Below are 22140 nucleotides of genomic sequence, written 5' to 3' on the forward strand. Positions count from 1 at the left end.
CTGAGTCCATCAAACTGCTGCCATCCAACCTGCCAGAGGAAACCACAGCGTATTTAGAGCCCTGAACTCACGGGATCCATCAGTCACCTCTAATTTTATACAAATAAATTTTATACTTTAAACTTTTACAGAGTTTAGAGTTAATATTACACAATACTAGTGTCTCATCTATACTGAAACTGTATCAGATTCTGCACCAATACTGGCTCAACTTACACATATTGGCATTGGTACTCGGTATCAGCAGAAACTTCACTATTTTTTGCACTAGAAATAACACTTAAAATCATTTAATTTTAATAAAAATAATCAGAGCTGCTTATAATCCGGTGCTCCTTATGTATGAATTCTATCAGTCAGGTATTAAGGAGCAGTAAAGACACTCCACTGAAGTACAGAGTTATAGGGGTGAGTTTTAATGCTGTAGCAGCATTAGCATTAGAATTAGCATTAGCCGCTAACTGCACTAAGCGCTAGCTCTTTCGCCGCTCTGTAGTCTGCGTGTTTACCATGTTAAAACAAGCTAAGTAGCACCAAACTAGCTAGCTAGCAGATATCACCCTGACTTACCGGAACACTCAGGATTCCTCAGTTGTAGCGCTATTGGGCTGCATTTACTAGCGCTAAATGCTGCTGCACCAAGCCTTAGTGTAAATCTGGAAATCTAAGCTTTCTGTAAATGAACTGAAGTGCTTTACTCACCCAAATAGTTTTCAGTAGATTAACATCCAGCACTAGTTTAACTTTAAAAGAAAATGCTTTTTTTAAGAATTACAATTTTCCCAGCGGTGAGACTGATAAGAAGAGAAACCTAGTTCGTAAAATACGGTTCCTCACGATCTGGCATTGGATGGGAAAAAAAAGTGATACTGATGAATCACTATTATGAATATCATTACAATATATGAATAACCGATTGTACTACTGTATATATATGTGTGTGTGTATGTCAGAGTTTTTGCATGATACTATACCTACTATATTAACTATTTAACTATTAACTATCCTCCACCAGTCTTACACACTGCTTTTGGATAACTTTATGCTGCTTTACTCCTGGTGTAAAAATTCAAGCAGTTCAGTTTGGTGGTTTGATGGTTTGTGATCATCCATCTTCCTCTTGATTATATTCCAGAGGTTTTCAATTTGGTGAAATCAAAGAAACTCATCATTTTTAAGTGCTCTCTTATTTTATTTTCCAGAGCTGCAGATAATTTACGAACAGTTTTTATTCACAAATTGAGGGACATTTTTTCTGGCTTGTCAGATGTTTCTGTATCCATAACTAAAGTAAAAAGCTTGAGAAACACACTGTGCTCTGAGAGAGAGAGAGAGAGAGAGAGAGAGAGAGAGAGAGAGAGAGAGAGAGAGAGAGAGAGAGAGAGAGAGAGAGAGAGAGAGAGAGAGAGAGAGAGAGAGAGAGAGAGAGAGAGAGAGAGAGAGAGAGAGATGGGATGGAGGTAAATGCGATAGCTGATTAAACAAACAGATAAATAAAATAAACAGCGCTCTGCTCCAGAATTGCACTTAATTCAATATAATCCATTAAACTGCTTCCATCAGTGCGCAGAAATGGACCATTCCGCTCTCAGAGCAATTCTACCAGCCCTTTTATTCCCTGCAGTATTATTATTATTATTATTATGATGACGGTAACTATTATTTCCTGAATGATATCACTGCACACGTCTCCTCTGATATGATGATCCCTGTTTCAGTAACGATGAGCTCAGTCCTCTGATCTTACAATATATAATCAATCACGTATAATCAATTTGTCTGGGTTGAAAATACACTAATATCCCTAGTGAATAAAAGTAGATTAAAGTATACTACTATACTATACTTTAAACATTTAAACAATTTCATGTGTGTAACCCCCAATGTTTTATATATTAGGGGTAAAATTATAACACATTTATGTATTATTATACACCAGGTATATTAGAATATATGTAATAAGAATTGATGTTAAATATATATGATCTATATTTACATTGGAGTACAAATATACATGCTTCTTATTTGTTCCTCTCTTTTGTAAGTGGCACACTTCTAGTATACTTTGTTGGGTATAAAAATATATATTTTAATATACTGTACTACAATTTTAGCGTGTTACAAATTTACTTTACATTTTATAAATGAGGAACAAAGTTAAGTAAACAAATCTTTAAAAAAAAAAATCTTAAAAATATATATCTTAAAGTCAAGCAAGCGCTGGATGTTAATCTACACAGATTTCTCTCCAGAAAACTGTTTATTGGGGTAAAGTGAGTAAAGCGCTTCAATTTATTTACAGTAAGCTTAGATTTCCATATTTACACTAAGGCTGGGTGCAGCAGCATTAGCAGCTAACTGCTTGCACTAGTCTGTTTATAATCGGTTCCAACTTTAAAAGCAAAATACACAATTCCAAAGTACACAGGAATATATATGTTGGCTATTCACATTATTTAATAAGAAACAGTGTCCACAAACATTTGGACACTTTAGAATTAGGGAATTTATGAAGCCGCTTTAGACGTTTATAAAAAGGAATCAAGAGTCCGTCCTCAGACACAAACATTTCCTCTATCGATTTCTAATTCCGCTCAAGTCGTCGACTCATCGCAGGATCTCCTCCAACTCGTTTTTCGCCTCATAAAATCCGAGCTCTGCTACATAACTCTACTGTTCAGGAGAAAACCCATCCCTCCAGGGGTACAGCATTTTCATCCCTCTGCTTCAGTTAACCCAATATTTAACATACAGAGTAATAAATACAATTACAATATTATCTCCACTGATCATATACAGATCACTCTATAGTTATATAATAATAACAATATTAACTCTGTATACTTTATTATTCTCCTCCTTTCTTCCACTCTGTTCTTCAATTCAGGTTTTCATTACATTACTTAAGACTGAACATGGAAAAGAAATGAGTCTTATACTCCATAAACACTCAATAACTTTGCTTAAACCCAAGTTTGGAATCCTATAAAACAAGCAAATCTAACTTTTATCAAATATCAACATTACATTATTGTAAAAGACTTTTAATGCTATTCATTTAAAAGGTTTTAAGTGATTTTACTGTAGCACTTTGGAGGAATGGGAGGTCAAACTTAAGGAAAACGTCTATTCGGTTTTGTATAAACCAGATTTTAGTCTTATAAAACAAGCAAATCAAACTATTATTAAATGACACCATTAAATTGCTGTTGAAGAGTTTCGATACTATGAATTTGATAAGTTTCAAGTGATTTTACTGTAGCATTTTGGAGAAATGGGAGGTCAAACTTAGGAAAAATGTCTATTTAATTGTGCGTAAACCCAAATTTAGAGTCTTATAAAACAAGCGAATCAAACTTTTAACAAATGACATCATTAAATTATTGAAAAAGCCTTGCTAGGCTATTCATTCTATAAGTATCAAGTGATTCTACTGTAGCATTTTGGAGAAATGGGAGGTCAAACTTACAAAAAATGTCTATTCGCCTTTGCTTAAACCCAAGTTTAAACCCAATTTTATCAATTGACACTATTAAATTATTGAAGAAGTCTTTTTATACTATTAATGACGTTAGTATGACATGATTTTACTGTAGCATTTTGGAGAAATTGGAGGTCAAACAGAGAAAAGTAGGGTTAGAACTATGATTTACAGTGTTCTACACAATCCGTGGAGCGGATATGATGGGCAGTAAGAGCAGAATCATGCATCTGACGGTTCCAATCTCTAGAATCTCTGCAGTTTTCTGGTTTCCAGGCTAAAGTTTGTTGTTATTTGGGCTTGTTTTTAATCAGGATGATTAATCGGAGGTCTGCAGTCGCTCCCCTCATTACAGTAAAGCGAATTAATCTGAATTTCCCGGGACTGTCTGCCTGAACCTGAACTGTAATGACTAAGAATACTGAGGCGAGGGAGCGACAAGAGATGAGTGAAAAGAAAACACAACTGGGAGAAATAGAGAGAAACAGAGAGAAATGGAGAGAAACAGCAGCTCTGAAAGAGAAGTGAAGGTCAGGCAGTAATACAGTAAACTCAGGAGAGTTCAAAACCGCAATCATTAAGCATTAAGGCTCTTCTAAATGGAGATAAAAGAAGCTGATCAATCCAATACACAAATTTATCACAGAATTTCTATAATTTCAACTGATAAAACTATGATTCAGCTGACTTAAGTTGACTTTAATTATTCTATTTTTAATGTATAAGGCTTATAAAAACACATTAGCTTAAAACATACAAATACATTTAGTTAATTTTGTAAAGAGAAAGAGCTTTTATAATCTTAAAGCCTAAATTTCTAACTTTAATTTAAGGAATAAGGATATAGAATAATTTGGAGAGTGATGTTAAAAATGCTAGATCTGTGTGTGTGTGTGTGTGTGTGTGTGTGTGTGTGTGTGTGTTTAAAAGAACGATACATTTTTTTATGTGATATAATGTGTAACTATACAAACTGTTGTTTTTGTTTAGTCTAGTTTAGTTTTGTTTTTATTTTAAATGACTATTGTTTGAAACTATTCTTGGGGGAAAAGGACATTTTTCTCCTTTCTGCTGCTTTTTATTTTATTTGTGATTTGCATTTTTTTATTTTCTTCTGTGCATAGAATTTATTTTGTTTATAAATAAATAAATAAAATATTTGACTAAATTGGGATTCACATGGGTTCACATACTTTTTCTTGCAACTGTAGAAAATCTCCATCATATGGGATGAATCCATGTCTGGGAAATGGATGCACAGTGTAAATGAGTCTGATTCCTTCAGTAAACAGGATTAATCTAAAAGAGTGGTTAGAGAGTGAAAGGCCCCTGACACTACACATTATCCAGCGCTGTGTTTAACTCATGCTGAAGCGTAGACTATTACTGAAATAACAGGGCAGCTTTCCAAGAGCTTTCTGAGAGATAAAGAACAGCATGCTGGACAGATACAGAGTGGGAGTATTTTAAAATATGCTACACATCATTACAGCATTAGTAGCATCAGCTATTCTCAGCGTTTTTACTGGTTTTTTGACGTTTCTTCTTAAGTGACCTCAGGTTTTATGTAGCCCAGCACAGTATTTAATGACCCATGAGCTAAAGATGCTTTAACCAACTATATGAGTCTTTCTTTTAACTTTTTTTAATCTCATTTATTTCATCCTTTTATTTATTCTATCTTCTGTTTGACCTTTGACCTTATGATCTTGTATTTGTATAAATCTGCAGCATACTTTAAAAACGTTTAAACCTTTAAAAACCCACTTTTACTTTTTTGGCTTTTGAGAGTGATCTTGGGAAATGTGCCTAACTTTTGTGGTTTAAATATGCTGCCTTTATTATTTTATCTTTATTTACGTTTTATGTTTTAATGATTTTATTGTCTTATAGTCTTAGAAATGTGCTATATAAATAAATATGACTTACTTACTTACTATAATTAACTTTATTAATAATATTGGTGATGGTTTTAGTTATTTTATATTTTATATTTTATTCCTTGTTTAAATCTGTTTTTTATGTTTTTATGTTTTATATTCATGAAGTTTCTTATTTTAGCTTGACCTGATGAAATACTTGATTTTAATTTTAATGAAAAAAAAATCTGTCCCTTTAAGTTGTAAATGCTTAGCTGCATTTAGTGAAAATAGTTAGATTTTAGGGTTGATTAAGGGTTAAGGTTAGGTTTAATTCTGAATCATTCAACATACGGTTAAGTTGCATGTTGAATATTAGTTGAATATTAGTTGAATATTAATCGAATGTCAGTAAATCATCAACAAGGCCATCAGATGGACCATCTAAGTAAAGTGTTAGTGTTTTCTCTCCTGTAGAGTCCTGAGTATTTGAAGAACAGTGTGAAACGAGGATAATTAAGTAAGTAGAGAAAGTAAGGAGTAGAAACGAGAAGGTGGTCATAAAGTTACGCTTCTTGCTTGGTGTGAAATTGTCAGTACAGTTTGACTCTTGACCATCAGCCACTTCCCTGACACCTATTCATTACTCCTCTTCCCCGACACGGAGTTATATATTTATATATTTATATATATATGTGTGTGTCAGCAGTGTGGTGATAAACAGAGGCGGAGGCAGTCGGACTGCTTGTTACCGTTAATAATTAAAGGCAGTAAAGTCAGGGGGCCGTGACCCCCCTCAGCCTCCACTCCCGAGGCAGAGTCAAAATAATGAGGCGCTGCCGGTTCCTTATAGATCCAGCCAGCAATAAAAACTCCGCCAAGGTTTTTATTCGCGTCGTTGAGAAACTTTTGTTATTAAAAGCAGCTATTAAAGACAGCACTTCACGTAATGCACCCGGATACTTTACCGCTCGCGCCTCTCCAGAGACAGCGGGAAACTTCCAGAAAGTGTAGAGGCCAAGTCTGTCGCGTCCCCCCTGAGAGAGGACAGCCCGAAAAACTTTGCTTTTTAATCTCGAGATGAGCAACCAGAGTTGGCACACCTTGGGAGCTGGGCATGCTCCAAAAAAACATCAATACGGGAGGTCCGGGATGGGAGTGGAAGGGTTTTTCAGCCTTAGATTAAATCAGATAGACCAGTGCACCACTTTTGCCTTCAATTTTGATCTAAAAATGTCTAATATTTTATTAAAAATTGGATAAAAAGAAAACTGGACCAACATGGCCTACCCTTCCAGAACTCTGGTAGAAGGCCTCTGGTAGATGCTTTGGACCACCAAAACCAGCACAACACGACACGCTAACAGTTTCTTCCCCAGAGCTGCAGCACTCCTTAACCACAGTGAACACCTCTGAGTCTCCACCAGCACAACACGACACATTAACAGCTTCTTCCCCAGAGCTGCAGCACTCCTTAACCACAGTGAACACCTCTGAGTCTCCACCAGCACAACACGACACATTAACAGCTTCTTCCCCAGAGCTGCAGCACTCCTTAACCACAATGAACACCTCTGAGTCTCCACCAGCACAACACGACACATTAACAGCTTCTTCCCCAGAGCTGTAGCACTCCTTAACCACAGTGAACACCTCTGAGTTTCCTTAACCTCAACCCTCACTCACTGAACTGTACTGACAGGATTCACAATTCGCTCACATGCACTTTGCTTATTTGCACAGTTCTTCTGTAATGTAAACATCTAAACAACATCTGCAACTTTCTTTAAACAATATTTAACTTAAACCTACCGCAGGAATATATGGATACAATAATATTCGTATGTTTACAGTTCAGTGCTCTTTATTCCTTTAGTACTTTTGACTATATTCTTATTCTATTTATTGTTTATAGTAGCTTCTTTCGTAGTGTAATGTTTGTCAATAGTCTGTGTAACTGTTACATGTCACTCGTGTTGCTCTCACTAAGTCAAATTCCTTGTATTTGTAACAATCTTGGCAAAATAAAGTGATAAACTTACAAAAGTCATTTTTAACCAAAACTATAAGATTAAAAAGCTGTTACAGTGAAGATGCAATCCCAGAAACTTTTTGTCCCGCACCAGGTCTTTACTTCAATTTTTAAGAGTTCCTTCAAATCAGACCCTCAATCTCTTAATTTGGTCACTTAAAATCGCATCTTTGACCTTCATGCTCTTTCAAAATGTATTGAAATTCATTAAAACACTTTTTTTATTCTTTTTGGGAACAATTCCAATTTCCAGTGAATTACTCAAATAACCTCAAAGCTTTCGCAATTTCCTGGAAAGGAAACCAAAAACAAGCTCAATCACTGTTAGGTTGCATTTTTGGACCTTGCCTCCACTTCAATCACGTCTATAGACTGTCCCCACAATCCCGAGCCAAGCTTTTACCTCAACCTTCATAAGTCCTTTCAATTTAGAGCCTCATTGTCTGCAGGACGAGCGTCAGCACTCTTCCATGATAAGGATAAACATCTTTTCTAAAGTGTCCATCACTGTGTGAACAGATAAGATCCTGTGATCAGTAAGCTATTGAAAAGGACTGGAGCGAAGCGAAGAGCTCACTAAGATGCGTTAAAGGACAGGAAGGACGGGATATTGATTTATAGACATATTTGAGTCCCAAATTGTTAGAAATTGCAAAGAGGTGACCGTCCATGAACAGATTGTTTGATCGATTGAGTTTAATCGCTCGTTTGCTGTTTGGTTTTAGTACATGATTTACAGAACAAAGACCCTCAATCTCTTGATTGGCTGCTTTAAAAGGCATTTTCATCCTTCTTCCATCTTCCAAAATTGACTAGAATTCCTTAAAACACTTTATATTCTTTTTATAAACATTCCAACGGTGAATTACTGAAAAAATAAAACTTTCAAAAGAGCTTCATTTTAACCAAAGCTATGAGATTGGAAAAGAGTTAAGAGTGAATCTCAAGACATAAAAATGCAACTGCAAAATGCAACTTTTTGTCCCACATCAGGACTTTACTTCAACTTTTAAGAAGTCATTCAAAGCAGACCCTCAATCTCTTGATTGGGTTGCTCAAAAAGGCATCTTTGACCTTCATGCTCTTTCAAAAGGTTTACTTCAACCTTTAAGAGTTCCTTCAAATCAGACCCTCAATTGCTAAGAGGTGACCGTCCATGAACAGATTGATTGTTTGATTGATTGAGTTCAATCGCTCGTTTGCTGTTTGTTTTTAGTAGCATCATGATTTACAGAACAAAGGTGAAGCTGAAGGATCTATAAATGTTTCAACATCACAGACAAGGAAAAATAATAGAGTCGTTATGCAAATGGTCGCATAAAAAACAAACAGTCTCAAACAACTCCGCCTCAGGCCAGAAAAACACTGAGGACTAATAGTTTCTCCTACATTAATGATCAACACCCTGCAATCTGCAAAAACAAACCTTTGACAGACTCTTAATGCAATGCATGTCTCACTAATGCTTGTTAAAATAAGATAAAGCATTAAAAGCAAAATACTTTCAATCTCCTAAGCATGACCTACGCTCTCTATAAAAAACGATTCGCCACAACCGTCCTGTAATGCATCTTTCTGTTTTATTTAGTAAAACAGGGAAAACAAGCGACTCGGATTTCCAGGCGGAGACGCCAAAAGAGCATCACTCAAAGCCTCTTTGTACCGCGCTATTGATTAGACTGTAAATGCACCGAGCAGAGAGGCGAGGGAGTCGGGAGGGTTGGAGTGGGGGCTAAAAGATTCAAGGGATAAAGTTACAGAGCCAACAGTTGCAATCAAGTAACCCAACTCTTCCTTCTTTCTACCATGCCACGGTGGACCCTTAGGACCAAGTGCAAGAATCCAGAATCCAGCCCTGCCTGGACTCAAAGCTAACCAAAAGCCCTAAATCTCTACATATTTACATACAAGGGATTGGACGATGAAAGTATAAAACTAAATGAAACACATGTCATAATTTTAGTGTGGGATTTTAGGTTTCATGTCTAAATTGGAGCAGTCTGGTGTTCAATCTTCATTAATTGCACATTGCACCAGTAAGAGCAGAGTGTGAAGGTTCAATTAGCAGGGTAAGAGCACAGTTCTGCTCTAAATATTACAATGCACACAACATTATGGGAGACATACCAGAGTTCAAAAGAGGACAAATTGTTGGTGCACGTCTTGCTGGAGCATCTGTGACCAAGACAGCAAGTCTTTGTGATGCATCAAGAGCCACGGTATCCAGGGTAATGTACGCATACCACCAAGAAGCACCAACCACATCCAACAGGATTAACTGTGGACGCTGTAAGAGGAAGCTGTCTGAAAGGGATGTTCGGGTGCTAACCCGGATTGTATCCAAAAAACATAAAACCACGCCTGATCAATCACGCAGAATTCAATGTGCACCTCAACTCTCCTGTTTCCACCAGAACTGTCCATTACCACAATAAATTCATAAATTTCATTGACCCACCCCTGTCTATCACCCTTATAGCCTTATCTTTGAAATCCAGTTGAAACCTCTTTCCCTCAGAAAAGAGAAAAGTCCCCTTAAAAGAAAGTGGCTAGCAAACTCCTGATCACTTAAAACATTCCCTAAAAAGTTCTCAAGTTCTCAAATCCTCAAGTTGCATTACCTTCTCCTCCGACCGGCTCGAAGAGTCCGAACTGCTCTAGGACCTTGATGAAGAGTCCCATGACCACTAGGACTGCAATCATCTCGAGGCCTTCCATGGTCATCATAGTTGAGGGCTCTCATCGCATTGTGCTCCAGGTTTCCGACGCAATCCCGACGTCTTTCAACAGATAAACGAGGGGAAAAAAGGCGATAAAAAGAACTACAATTCCCAGGGGCAATTCTTGGAACTAGAAGTAAGGTACTCCTTCGCTTTTCTGAAGCATGGTCATGCTAGTCCTGTTGAGAAAGTGAGGAGAAGACGAGAGACGTATCTCTGCGAGCTTCCTGAGGGATCCAAGACGCCGGTAAACTCTCAAAAACAGAACAGGGAGGGGGATCCGGCGATGCAATTGCAATAACACAAACTGCTCGACTCTGATTGTCGGCATTCATGTGTGTCTGAGCGACTGAGAGGGAGGGAGGGAGAGGTGGAGGGAGGGATGGATGGAGACTCAGAGAATCAGAGAGAGAGAGAGAAAGAGAGAGGGAGAAAGGGAGGGGGACAGAAAACACAGTGAGAGGGGAAAGAGAAGTATGCCCTCCCTATCCAGTGGCACTACCTCCATCGATTTGCTTAATGTGGTTTCCAGGGGAACTGTGGCGGGTGTTTAGAGGCACCTGGGTAAACAAGTATTGTGACAGCTCGGGAAATGTGCATCTCAAAATATAACTCGTCTCCTTTCCTTGTGCAACACACAACTCAGGACAGAAGACACCTTGTCAAACAACGACAAGCATCGGCATCAACTTGACAACTCAATGGTTGCAATTGCATTATTTGCAAGATCTTTGCAGGTCTTGCCTGTCTCATATATTTACTGTTCCTTGTCAACTTGAGTCATCCTATCAATCCAAAATGAATCAGTGATACAGTAGGACGTAGTGTACATGTTTAAAACTGAACTGAATTGACTGGTCCTAGTTAACGACAAGCATCGCCATCAACTTGCCAACTCGATGGTTTCCAACTGCAAGATCTTTGCAGGTCTTGCCTGTCTTGTATCTTTTCTGTACATTGTGAGCTTGAGTCACCATCAATCACCCTATTAATCAAAAGCGAGACCAGTAACACATACAGTTCCTGTCTAAACCTGAACTGAATTGACTGGTCCTAGTCAACAACAAGCATCGCAATGAACTTGCAAACTCTTGGAATGGTTACAATTGGTTTTCAATCAAAATTGCAGGCAGAGGACGTAAATGTATAGACTGTGACTCTGGATTCTCTGGAGTTCTTCGCAAGATCTTTGCAGGTCTTGCCCATCTTGTATCTTATCTATACCTGAGACATCTACACTTGCATGCTATCAATCAAAAACAATCTCTGAAGGATGTACAGTACCTGTCTAAAACTGAACTGAAATGATGATTGGTCCAAGTCAATGAAATCCATCATTATCAAATTGCCAACTCAATGGTTTCAACTGCGTTTTTTGCAAGATCTTTGCAGGTCTTGCATCTTACCTGCTTCTTGTCAACTTGAGTAATGCCATCAATCAAAACGATTCCAGTAAGACTCAAAGTTCCTTTCTAAACCTGAACTGAATTGACTGGTCCTAGTCAACAATATCCATTGTCAAACTTGCCAACTTAATGGTTTTAATTGCATTTCTTGCAAGTTCATTGCAGGCATTTTATCTTCTCTGTACCTCATAAACTTGAGCCAAACAATCAATCGAAAATTATTCCAGTAAGACTTAAAGTTCCTGTCTAAAACTGAACTGAAACAAAAGGTCCTAGTCAACGACAAGCATCACCATAAACTTACCAACTTAATGGTTTCAACTGCGTTCTTTGCAAGATCATTGCAGGTTTTGCATGTTTTCTGTATGTATGACAACTCAACTTGCATGCTATCATTTGAGAACAATCCCAGTAGGATGTAGAGTACCAGTCTAAACTGAACTGAATCGACTGGTCCTGATCAATGAGATACAACTCAGTGGTTTCAATTGCAGGTTTTAGCAGGTTTTGTCTGATTAAACATAATTTAGCGCAGATAAAGTTACTATCCTAGTGCTGTACGTTTGTCCACAAAGATTTTATTTCTTTTAATATGCATGAATAAGGCATACATTGAACTTAAACCTGCCGTTTCTTGACTTTCTATGTCAGAGGAAAAGATGCAATGTGACTTAAACTAAATTATCCATTGTTTGGTCAAATGTTTCTGCATTTTCATTGATTCTGCTACACAGAGACGCAGGAAGTGCAGAAGGTGCAATATTTACGTTTTAAAACATTCACAGCATCCCTAATACTAAGATGCTAAAACATTTCCCCTCCATTCAATCCACACTTTTTCCTTTCTTTTGCCAACAAATAAGAATTTTCCTCTGCCCCAAGTCGTCCATCTTAAAAGCTTTTGCATGCATGTATTAACCTGAGGCTGGGTTTATTATGAGGGTGTTTTTAAAACTGGGAGACAGCTCTCTCCATTAGCCACGGTCAGACAGACAGGCAGACAGACAGGCAGACAGACAGACAGTAGATTCGTCTGCATTCGAAATGAACGAGGGCGCTCACTTTATCTGTCAGACGCAAATGAACAATTTCCTACACTTAAAGCAGACGTGGGGGGCAAGCCATCGAGATCCAGAGAGCTGGAGACTTTGTTTCCCCTCCTTTCATCTCTCTCTTTCTCTCTCTGACAATGATTCCCTCTGTAATTCTGTCGTTCCATTTTTGCCGTCCGTTAAGAGACGACATCTCGAATGACAAGTGGCCTTAATAAGAGCATTAATAGGAGCTACGCTACTGTTCTGGCAGATTTAGCGCTTTTAAAAGGCTTCAGAGTTCAATAATAAAAAGAGGAAAAGTGGGGGAGGGGGGTGAAGCTTACTTTCTTTTATGTTGTGTTTCAAAGCATGAACCGAACATCCATCTTCACAAAGGACCACAGTATCAGCTCTGACAGCTGTAAACATCTGATACAGAGCTTATTTTCTTTCCGTTCTTGCTTAAAATGTTTTGCACAGAAGCGAAAAACAAAACCTCGCCTTCGAAACGACTGCAGTGGATTTGTACTCAATGGAGCTTGTAGACAGTGATGAGTCCAGCATGAGAGAAACAGGGGGAACGAGGGATGATAAAGAAGAAGAAAAAAAAGTGTGGAAAGAGCAAGAGAGAGAGAAGATATCCACTTGCTAAGCTAAATTAGATCAGCTAATGTTATTAATTAGCATCTTTGTCAGCTATAAAACAGATGGGAAAAATGATAAAGGGCCAAAAGTAAAACCAGTAGTAAAACCAATAAAATGATGAAATAAATAAAATCAATAAAAAGTTAAAAGAAAAAAGTAAAATGTTTCTATCCTAGTCCTGTACAGCTCGTACTTTTAAGCTGGGAAACAGACAGTTATACGAAGCTTGATAAGTGATGCTAAAAAACAAAAATAAACTTAAACCTGCAGTTTCTTGTCTCTCCTTGCTGACTTTTTATGAAAAAGTGAAAGAGTGAAGAGTAATGATCTATATCTACTAACTATCCCAGGGTTCCCGCTGGTCCTTAAAGTCTTTAAATATCTTAAATTAAAATCTGGGTTCTTAAAATCTTAAATTGACTTAAATTCACAGTAAATTTGCTGCAGGTATTAAATTTTCAGACTGTCTGTTTAATTCCGGTACACATATTTACATTAGTGGCGAGCTAGCTGACATTACTGGAGAGGGATCTAATGTTAGCGGAAAGCTAGCTAACATTAGCAGCAACGTTACCAAATAAATTGTCTACATTTTTGGGTCTATTATATTATATTTATTGGGGTCTTAAAATGGTCTTAAAACGCATTAAATTTGACTTTTAAAAAGGTGCAAGAACCCTGTATCCTAGTCCTGTACAGCACTCATTTTTACTCTCTTTTATTCTGAACACCGAAATTGCTTTGTTGTTTGTATTCGATGGAAATTGCAGCCTGGGATGGTGCTAAGCCTAAGAGATAAGAGGAACGAGGGATGAAAAAGAGTGGAAGTGGAAAGAGTGAGGGCTGAATCAGAAGGTAGTGGGAACTTTAAAGAGTAAAGAGTAAAGGTGATCGCCCCTCAGCCCGGCGGTAATGGAACGGTAATGGCTATTTAGTGCACTTTCACGACCTTTTTAAAAAGAACAATCAATGCCTATGCAATTTCTCCGGCGCACGGCTATTCCCGCGAAGGGAACGGGGTGCGCAGCCTCAGCGGCGGGAGGTGGAAATGCACTCGTTTTATGGCTAATAGCGTTTGATGACCACCTTTTCCTGGAAGGTCAAGCTAATGTGATCTTATGAGCCGACATCTGGTGAGTGCTTTGACTGTGAAGGACTCGGCCGATGACCAGCCTGGAAGCAAGTAAAGTTCTTTCCTAGAAAACTGTTTACCGATGTTCCTATAGCGTCCTTTTCGACTCAAAACGACCGCAACGTCTTCAAAAACCTTCCAAAAACCGTCCAACTGTGTTGAATAAGACTGCCATTCTTTTGTGCGTAAACTAGATTTTTGAGTCATATAAAACCAGCAAATCAAACATTTATCAAATAACAACATTAAATCCAAGAAGAACACATTCCATACTATAAATTCCTAAAAGTTATAAGTCATACTACTGTAGCATTTTAGAATAACAGGAAGTCAAACATTGGAAAATTTGCCATTCACTTGTGCGTAAACCAAATTTTGGGAGCAAATCCAACTGTTATGATAAGTGCTTTGACTGTGAGAGACTTGGCTAATGACCAGCCTGGAAGCATGTAATGTTCTTTCCTAGAAAACATCTCCAACATCCACAACGTCTCCAAAATCCTTCCAACTTTGTTGAATAAGATTGTGGGAATTATCATGGTCATAAAACGAAGCAAATCTCAAAGCAATTGACTTGATACTCCTTTAGAACTCAACGAGGCACTCGACAACAAAATAAAACGAGAAAATTTCCATGGTTGAGTGTTCCTAACCATGGTCCTTCAGACTGTAGAGGTTCTTAAGACTTGTTGAGGGCTTGTTCTTTTCCTGAGATACTTTAACTACAAGATAAGGGTTTGAAACGACTCTACAAGTGAACCAATGCAATCAATGGTGGTTCAAGCTTGACAGATCAGAAAAAAACTAGGTATAAAAGGTAGAAGTATAGAAACTAGGGTTTAAAATACTTCTGTAGAAGTTGAAGTATCAACCCAAGATTTGTACTTTTACTACTTAAAGTATAAATGTAAAAGTAATGTAAGACAAAAAACAAAGCCATTAAGAACAAAAGCTTATATAATAACATGGAGAACAACAAAAGGTCTACAATAAACCCTGAAATTGTAGAAAGAGAGAATATCACAGCCGGTTTGCTCCACAATAACTGGACCAGAAAAAGTCCAAGAGCTTTATGGCCTCATCAAATACAGAGGTCAAGTAACAGAGCTAAAGAAGAGACAGATATTTGGAGAAAAAAATAAAATGTACACCACATGATTTCACAGGTCTGCAGTTCAAAATATCAGTGCACTCCCCAATAACTGGACCAGAACAAGTCAAATAACTTCATGATCCCATTAAATATGAAGGTCAAATGCTTCAGAAGAGCCGGAACATTTGATTTTGGAGTCTTATAAAACCAGCAAATCAAACTTCTATCAAATGACATCATTAAATCCTAGAGGAATACATTTCATACTATTAATTATGCAAGTTATAAAGTAACATTTTAGAGTAATGGGAGGTCAAACTTAGGACAAATTACGCTTGCGCGTAAAACAGATTTTGGAGTCATATAAAATCACCATATCAAACCTTTATCAAACAATATTAAATCCTTAAAGAATGCTTTCCATAATATTAATCCTAAATTGGTGTAACAAAGAGACAAAACAAGGAAAAGTGTCCATTTGGTTTTGCATAAACCAGAATTTGATGCCCTATAAAACCAGAAAATCAAACTGTGATCAAATAAAAATATGAAATTCTTAAAGAATAAATTCCATACTATGATCTTAAAAGTTATAACTAATTTTACTGTGGCATTTTGGAGTAAAGGGAGGTCAAACTTTGGAAAAATTGCTGTTCGCTTGTGCGTAAACCGGATTTTGGGTCCTATAAATCCAGCAAATCAACCTTTGATCAAATGACAATATGAAATTTTTGAAGCATATATTCCATACTATTGATCTTAAAAGTTATATCTGAAATTACTGTAGCATTTTAAAGTAATGGGAGGTCAAACTTTGGAAAAATTGATGTTCGCTTGTGCAAAAAACAGATTTTGGAGTCCTATAAAACCAGCAAATCCAACTTTTATCAAACGACAATATAAAATTCTTAAAAAAGCATTTCTATACTACTAATGATATAAGAATCAAGTGATCCTACTGCAGCATTTTGGTGTAACGAGAAGCCAAACCTTAGAAAAGTGTCCATTTGTTTTTGAATAACACCATTATATGTACAGGGATAGGGATATTCAGTGGTCAGTACATCGTGAACATGGTAATTCTCAGTTTCAGGCATGAAGTGAACAACAGCTACTGGATGTCTTTCAGTTTGTTGGCAGTAATGTATATGTCCTCTATTGATGAGGAGCTATATTTAGCCTTACAACACACACACACACACACACACACAACATTAGTACAAACAGAAAGCGGGTAAGCTTTCTGAGAGAGATAAATTCTTCTGAGTGGATGGAATGGATTCTTTTCTTTTACAAAGAGAAAAAGAGAGAGAGAGAGATCACACTCTCAGAGTTTCAGAACATCCACTCAAATCAGCTCAAAAACAGACCCGGCTTTCAACTCAAAATAGGAACCAGTGTTCAAAAAGAAGCAGCCCTCAAAACATCTCGCCTGCTACGACCAGACAGAAAAAACGTTGCTTTATATGCTAATATATCAGCAAATAAATGACCAAGTGGTTTGGTTCTGGTGCCGGGTGGGTTTTCAGGTTTGCCAGGTAAGTAGAGAACTCTCACACCTTAGAACTTGTAGGATCAAAACCTAAATAGTGGGTCTAAAAGTGTCATAAACCAGAGTCTGGACCAAAAGAACTGAAATTTGTAACCATAAATTTGCAGGCAAGGCAGTATTTGGCACAACACCTTGAAAGAAAACACTAGAAGGAAGTCTGATTTTGCAGTGAAGCAGAATTTGGCACAACACCAGAAAAAAAAAAAAAATTTAAAGGGAGTCTGATTCTGGCAGAAAGGCAAAATTTGGCACAACACCTGAAAAAAAAAACACTAGAAGGGAAACTGATTTTGCCAAGGAAAGCAGATTTCTGCACAACACCTGGAAAGAAAACTCTATAAGAGAGTCTGATTCTGCAGGGAAGCAGAATTTGGTACAACATCTGGAAAGAAACAGAATTTAAAGATAGTCTGATTCTGGCACACAAAAACAGAATTTGGCGTAACATCTGAAAAGAAAAAACTAAAAGGGAGTCTGATTTTTCAGGGAAGCAGAATTTGGCAAAATGTTGGAGTCAAATTCTGGCAGGAAGGTACAATGTGGCACAACATGTGGAAAGGCGCCACTAGAAGAGTGTTTGATTTTGGCAGGTAGGCAGATTTCTGCACAACACCTGGAAAGAAAACACCAGAAGGGAGTCTGAATCTTCAGGGAAGCAGAATTTGGCACAACATCTGGAAAAGCACCATTTAAGGGGAGACTGATTTTGGCAAGGAGGCAAAATTTGGCAGAACATCTGAAAAGGCACCACTCATATGTTGGAGTCAAATTCTGGCAGGAAGGTACAATTTGGCACAACATCTGGTAAGAAAACACTAGAAGGAAGTCTGATTCTGGCAGAAAGGCAGAATTTGGCATAGCATCAAGTATAGGGAGGCTCCGCCCACATAGGTGATAACAACAGGCAGTAGTGAAGTTCCTCATTCGCTAAACTGACAAATATTAAATATATATATTGTAACAAATACACAAAGCTTTGATCAGAGATTCTAAAGTATGGTTTGGTTGAATACGCTGCAGTAGGATGAGACAAACTTGTGTTATCTTGTCCCGTCCTCGTTGGCGGTAAATCCTTCACCTGTTTTGTCCTGTCACTGCGGCTCATTTGTCCTCTTTCTGAATTAAAGAGAGCTCGTCCTGCCAGATGCTCCATCCCTCTGTCGCAGTGCAGACTGACGTCCAACACCCCCCAGCTTTAATCAAGATACACACCAGCACTCTATAAACTACAGACACCACTCCTCACATATTACACATACAAATATTCTCATTTACAGCATTTATTTACAGAAAATGAGAAATGATGCAGAGCTTTCAGACCTCAAATAATGCAAAGAAAACAAGTTCATATTCATAAAGTTTTAAGAGTTCAGAAATCATCAATATTTGGTGGAATAATCCTGGTTTTTAATCACAGTTTTAATTTCATGCATCTTGTCATCATGTTCTCCTCCACCAGTCTTACACACTGCTTTTGGATAACTTTATGCTGCTTTACTCCTGGTGTAAAAATTCAAGCAGTTCAGTTTGGTGGTTTGATGGTTTGTGATCATCCATCTTCCTCTTGATTATATTCCAGAGGTTTTTAATTTGGTAAAATCAAAGAAACTCATCATTAATATATATATATATATATATATATATAACCATAATTGTTTTTATAACTATGCTGCTTTCACTTCATAGAATGTATCTCTTTTTAATCATATGCATGCTTTTTTTCTAATTTTTTCTAATTTTATATTACAATAATTTAATTTTACAACTATACTTTACTTTATAACTATACTGTTTTTTTTCTTTTACTTTCTATAGTTTTTACATTCAATTACAGATTTACACAACCTTTAACTTCATAAATCATACAGTGTTACTTTATTTTTATTTATTTATTTTTTTTCACAACTATACATTTGCATTTACGAATTTCTCACTTTTTATGTGGGTTTATATCCATATTTTTTTAACCTTCCCGATGTCATATTTTTATAACTTTCCATACCTTTAATGTTTGTGTTTATAACCTTAATAAATGTAGATACATGTTTTTATAACATTAGTCACCTATAAAAATAAAATAAAGTAAATAAGACAGACACATATTGCCATATATATATATATATATATTTTTTTTAGGATAAAAGCTCCTCATACAAATCATCATAAAGAGTGATATTAATATTAATTGAGATATATTTAAGATATATTAGTGACATTAGATCCAGGTAATGGATGTAAATGTAAATGCAGCCGTGAGCTGAGGTGCATTGTGGGTAACTGTTGGACGGCTGTGTTCGGGAGCTGAAGGTGTGATGAATCAGTGTTTGGCTGGTAGCTGCAGTAATATATGATTAACAGCAGGAGAACAAACTGTTTATATTGATCTTCTGTTCTGATCCAGGAGCTCAAACTCCGCCAGCACAACCTTCTGTTCATCCCCCACACAATATAATCAATCTTATCGTTATTATTGATATTACTATTATTAGTAAAAATATTATTATTAACATTATGATTATGACGGACGCTCTACCTCACTCTCTTACTCTATTTCTCTCTGACTCATTTACCTGTCTCTACCTCACTCTGCCTAATTTAACCTTGCTCAACCTTTTTTTTTTATTACCTCACTTTTTCTACCATGTCCTGCCTCATTCTGTCTTGCTCGATTTTGCGCTACCTCTTTTTTTTACCTCACTTTACCTCATCTCATGCTGTCTTGCTCTACCTCATTAACCTGTCTTTACCTCTTTCTACCTAGCTTTACCTCACTCTATTTCTCTCTGCCTCATTTACCTGCCTCTACCTCACTCTGCCTCAACCTTTTTCTACCTCACTTTAACTTACTTTTCCTCTTTCTCTCTTACTCTACCTTGTTCTGACTTCCTTCACTTTGTTCTACCCCTTTTCTACCTCACTCTCTCGCTTTATCTTGGTCTACATCTTTCTACCTCACTTAACCTTACTCTATTTCTCTCTGCCTCATTTACCTGTCTCTTGCTCACTCTTCCTCGCTTTACCTCGCTTAACCTTTTTCTACCTCACTGTATATCGCTCTTCCTCTCTTTACTTTGCTCTACCTCTTTAACTCACTTTACCTCACTCTATTTTTCTCTACCTCACTATGCCTCATTTTACCTCATTCTGTCTTGCTCAACCTGTCTCTGCCTCACTGTACCCCTTTCTACCTCACTCTCACTTTATCTTGCTCTACCTCTTTTTACCTTACTCTATTTCTCTCTACCTCATCTACTGGTCTCTGCCTTACTCTGCCTCACTACTGCACTATGTAACTTTGGTGGATCTTTACCAGCACTTACCTAAAAGCACAGCTGTTCGCTGATTATAAATGTGTATTTTTATAAATAGTCTAAATGTATAATCATTAATTGTTCTGGTAACTTTATTTTCCCTCCAGACTGCATCCCAGTCCCACACTCTCTGATCTGCAGCTGTTTCTCTGATGACGAGAGCATCGTGTTTCTAAAAATATCATTAAAAGCTGTTTTTAAAGGCTATTAATATCTATTTTTATGCAGGCGAATGCAGGATTACCTGGCTGAATGAGGCGTGAGAACAATAAAACACAATAGCAGTGATTTAGTGCTTCAGACACTGAGTACTGCGGATTCCAGACAGACACACATCATTTAACTCAAGAAAACAGAATAAAGCACTTCTACTCGCTACATTTTCTCCACAGATTAGCCAAAGCTAATGCTAAGTGCTTTATATTCCACTTACACAAAGCTCATAAAAGACACTCTGTTCACAATATATATAATATATGGACCAACTACTGGATAAGATCCTGCATTAGCAACAGCACAGGGATTGTGGTTCGATATATTGCAATGTACAATTACTAAATTATATACATTTTAAAGGGTTTATCGAAGGTTTTTCAGCTCTTGGTTTGGCTGCACTTATTTTTTCCCAGGATAAAAAGTAGTTTGGTGTGAGAGATCACTGTGGACCTCTGCCTCACTCTACCTCTTTAAACCTCACTCTGCCTCTCTATATCCTTACTTTACCAATTCCTACCTCACTCTACCTGTACTCTGCACTGTTTTACCTTGCTCTTCTAAATATTCAGAAAAACGAGTCGATCAGGAAAAGCACCGTGTCTACATCAACTCGTGAATTAGTATTCATGGCCCCGCCCACCTCAGCTCGGGACCACCCACAGGCAGAGCTGAAGCCGGGCAGCGACGCCGTCTCATCAGATAGGAGATAACTAACAGCGCTAGGAACATCATGCAGTTCATTCCTGTGTTATTTGTGCGAATAACACATCAGTGTTTATATACTTTACCCAGTAATTCAGAGCTAAGAAACAAATGGTTAGAATTAGTCTATGGAGGAAAAACACCACCAGCCAAGTACAATTGGGATAGGTAGGTGTTTAGATGTTTAGAACCGTTCTGTTTACACTAGTTAAAGTGAAAATCCACCCCAGGGAGGATTTTTATTTTCTGTACCTGGACTGTACCCACCTCTGTGTGTAACTATAGGTTTAAATAGGATCTCCGGTGGATTTGGTGTTTTACAGAGACTCTAAGACTAGGTCAGTGGCTGAACTGCACTTAGCAGGGCATTATTACACATGTTGTAAAGTAACATATGACATTGTAAAGACTGTTATTAGGGTAAAAATTTGTGTAAAAAAAATAATTAGTGTAAAATCTCTTTATTTTAAAACGTTTCTGACTGTTGTTCATCTCGCTGCCTCCTGGTGTCACAGTGCTGTTAGCCAATCAGAGGTAATATATTTGCATGAGCTGAAATCCTAATCATCAGATTTATCACCAATAAATCATCTTTTATGGTTCCAGTCAAGACGCAGATTTAGATTTCCTCTTAAACACTAGTTAAGTTATGTAGAGATTTTTATAAAATCGATGCAGTTCTGCTTAAAGAACAGCTAATTAGCTCTTTAGTGCACAGAAGTTTAGAATAATCAGATTTTAACTGCATTAAAGTTGGGAATTTAAGGGTTTAAGCTAAAAGCCAGCAGTAAAAATCGACTCCACTGCGCTAATTATAAATTATAAACCAAGCCCTGCATTTCAAACACTCTAAAGCACTTTATCAGGGGAAAAATGCAGTAAAATCTGAATTAATGGGTATAATGGGTATTTTATTGAGAGAGCTGATCATTTAAAACAGGTATAATCATCTTCCAC

At 37.2% G+C, this 22140-nt stretch overlaps 1 protein-coding gene across 3 annotated transcripts in view; it reads right to left on the reverse strand.

Moving 5' to 3' along the window:
- Positions 1–22140, reverse strand: part of LOC103025333 (Kv channel-interacting protein 2) — a 136507-nt gene that overhangs the window by 31657 nt on the left and 82710 nt on the right. The window contains exon 1 of one of the 3 annotated variants that reach the window (XM_022682124.2): positions 9994–10422. The exons of the other annotated variants lie outside the window; for them this stretch is intronic. Coding sequence (XP_022537845.1) covers positions 9994–10099 — 106 coding nt within the window. The 5' untranslated portion in view covers positions 10100–10422. Of the gene's footprint in view, positions 1–9993; positions 10423–22140 lie in introns of those variants that run through there. 3 annotated transcript variants of the gene reach the window in all.

This window comes from Astyanax mexicanus, chromosome 25, assembly GCF_023375975.1.
Source record: "Astyanax mexicanus isolate ESR-SI-001 chromosome 25, AstMex3_surface, whole genome shotgun sequence".
Taxonomy (NCBI): domain Eukaryota; kingdom Metazoa; phylum Chordata; class Actinopteri; order Characiformes; family Acestrorhamphidae; genus Astyanax; species Astyanax mexicanus.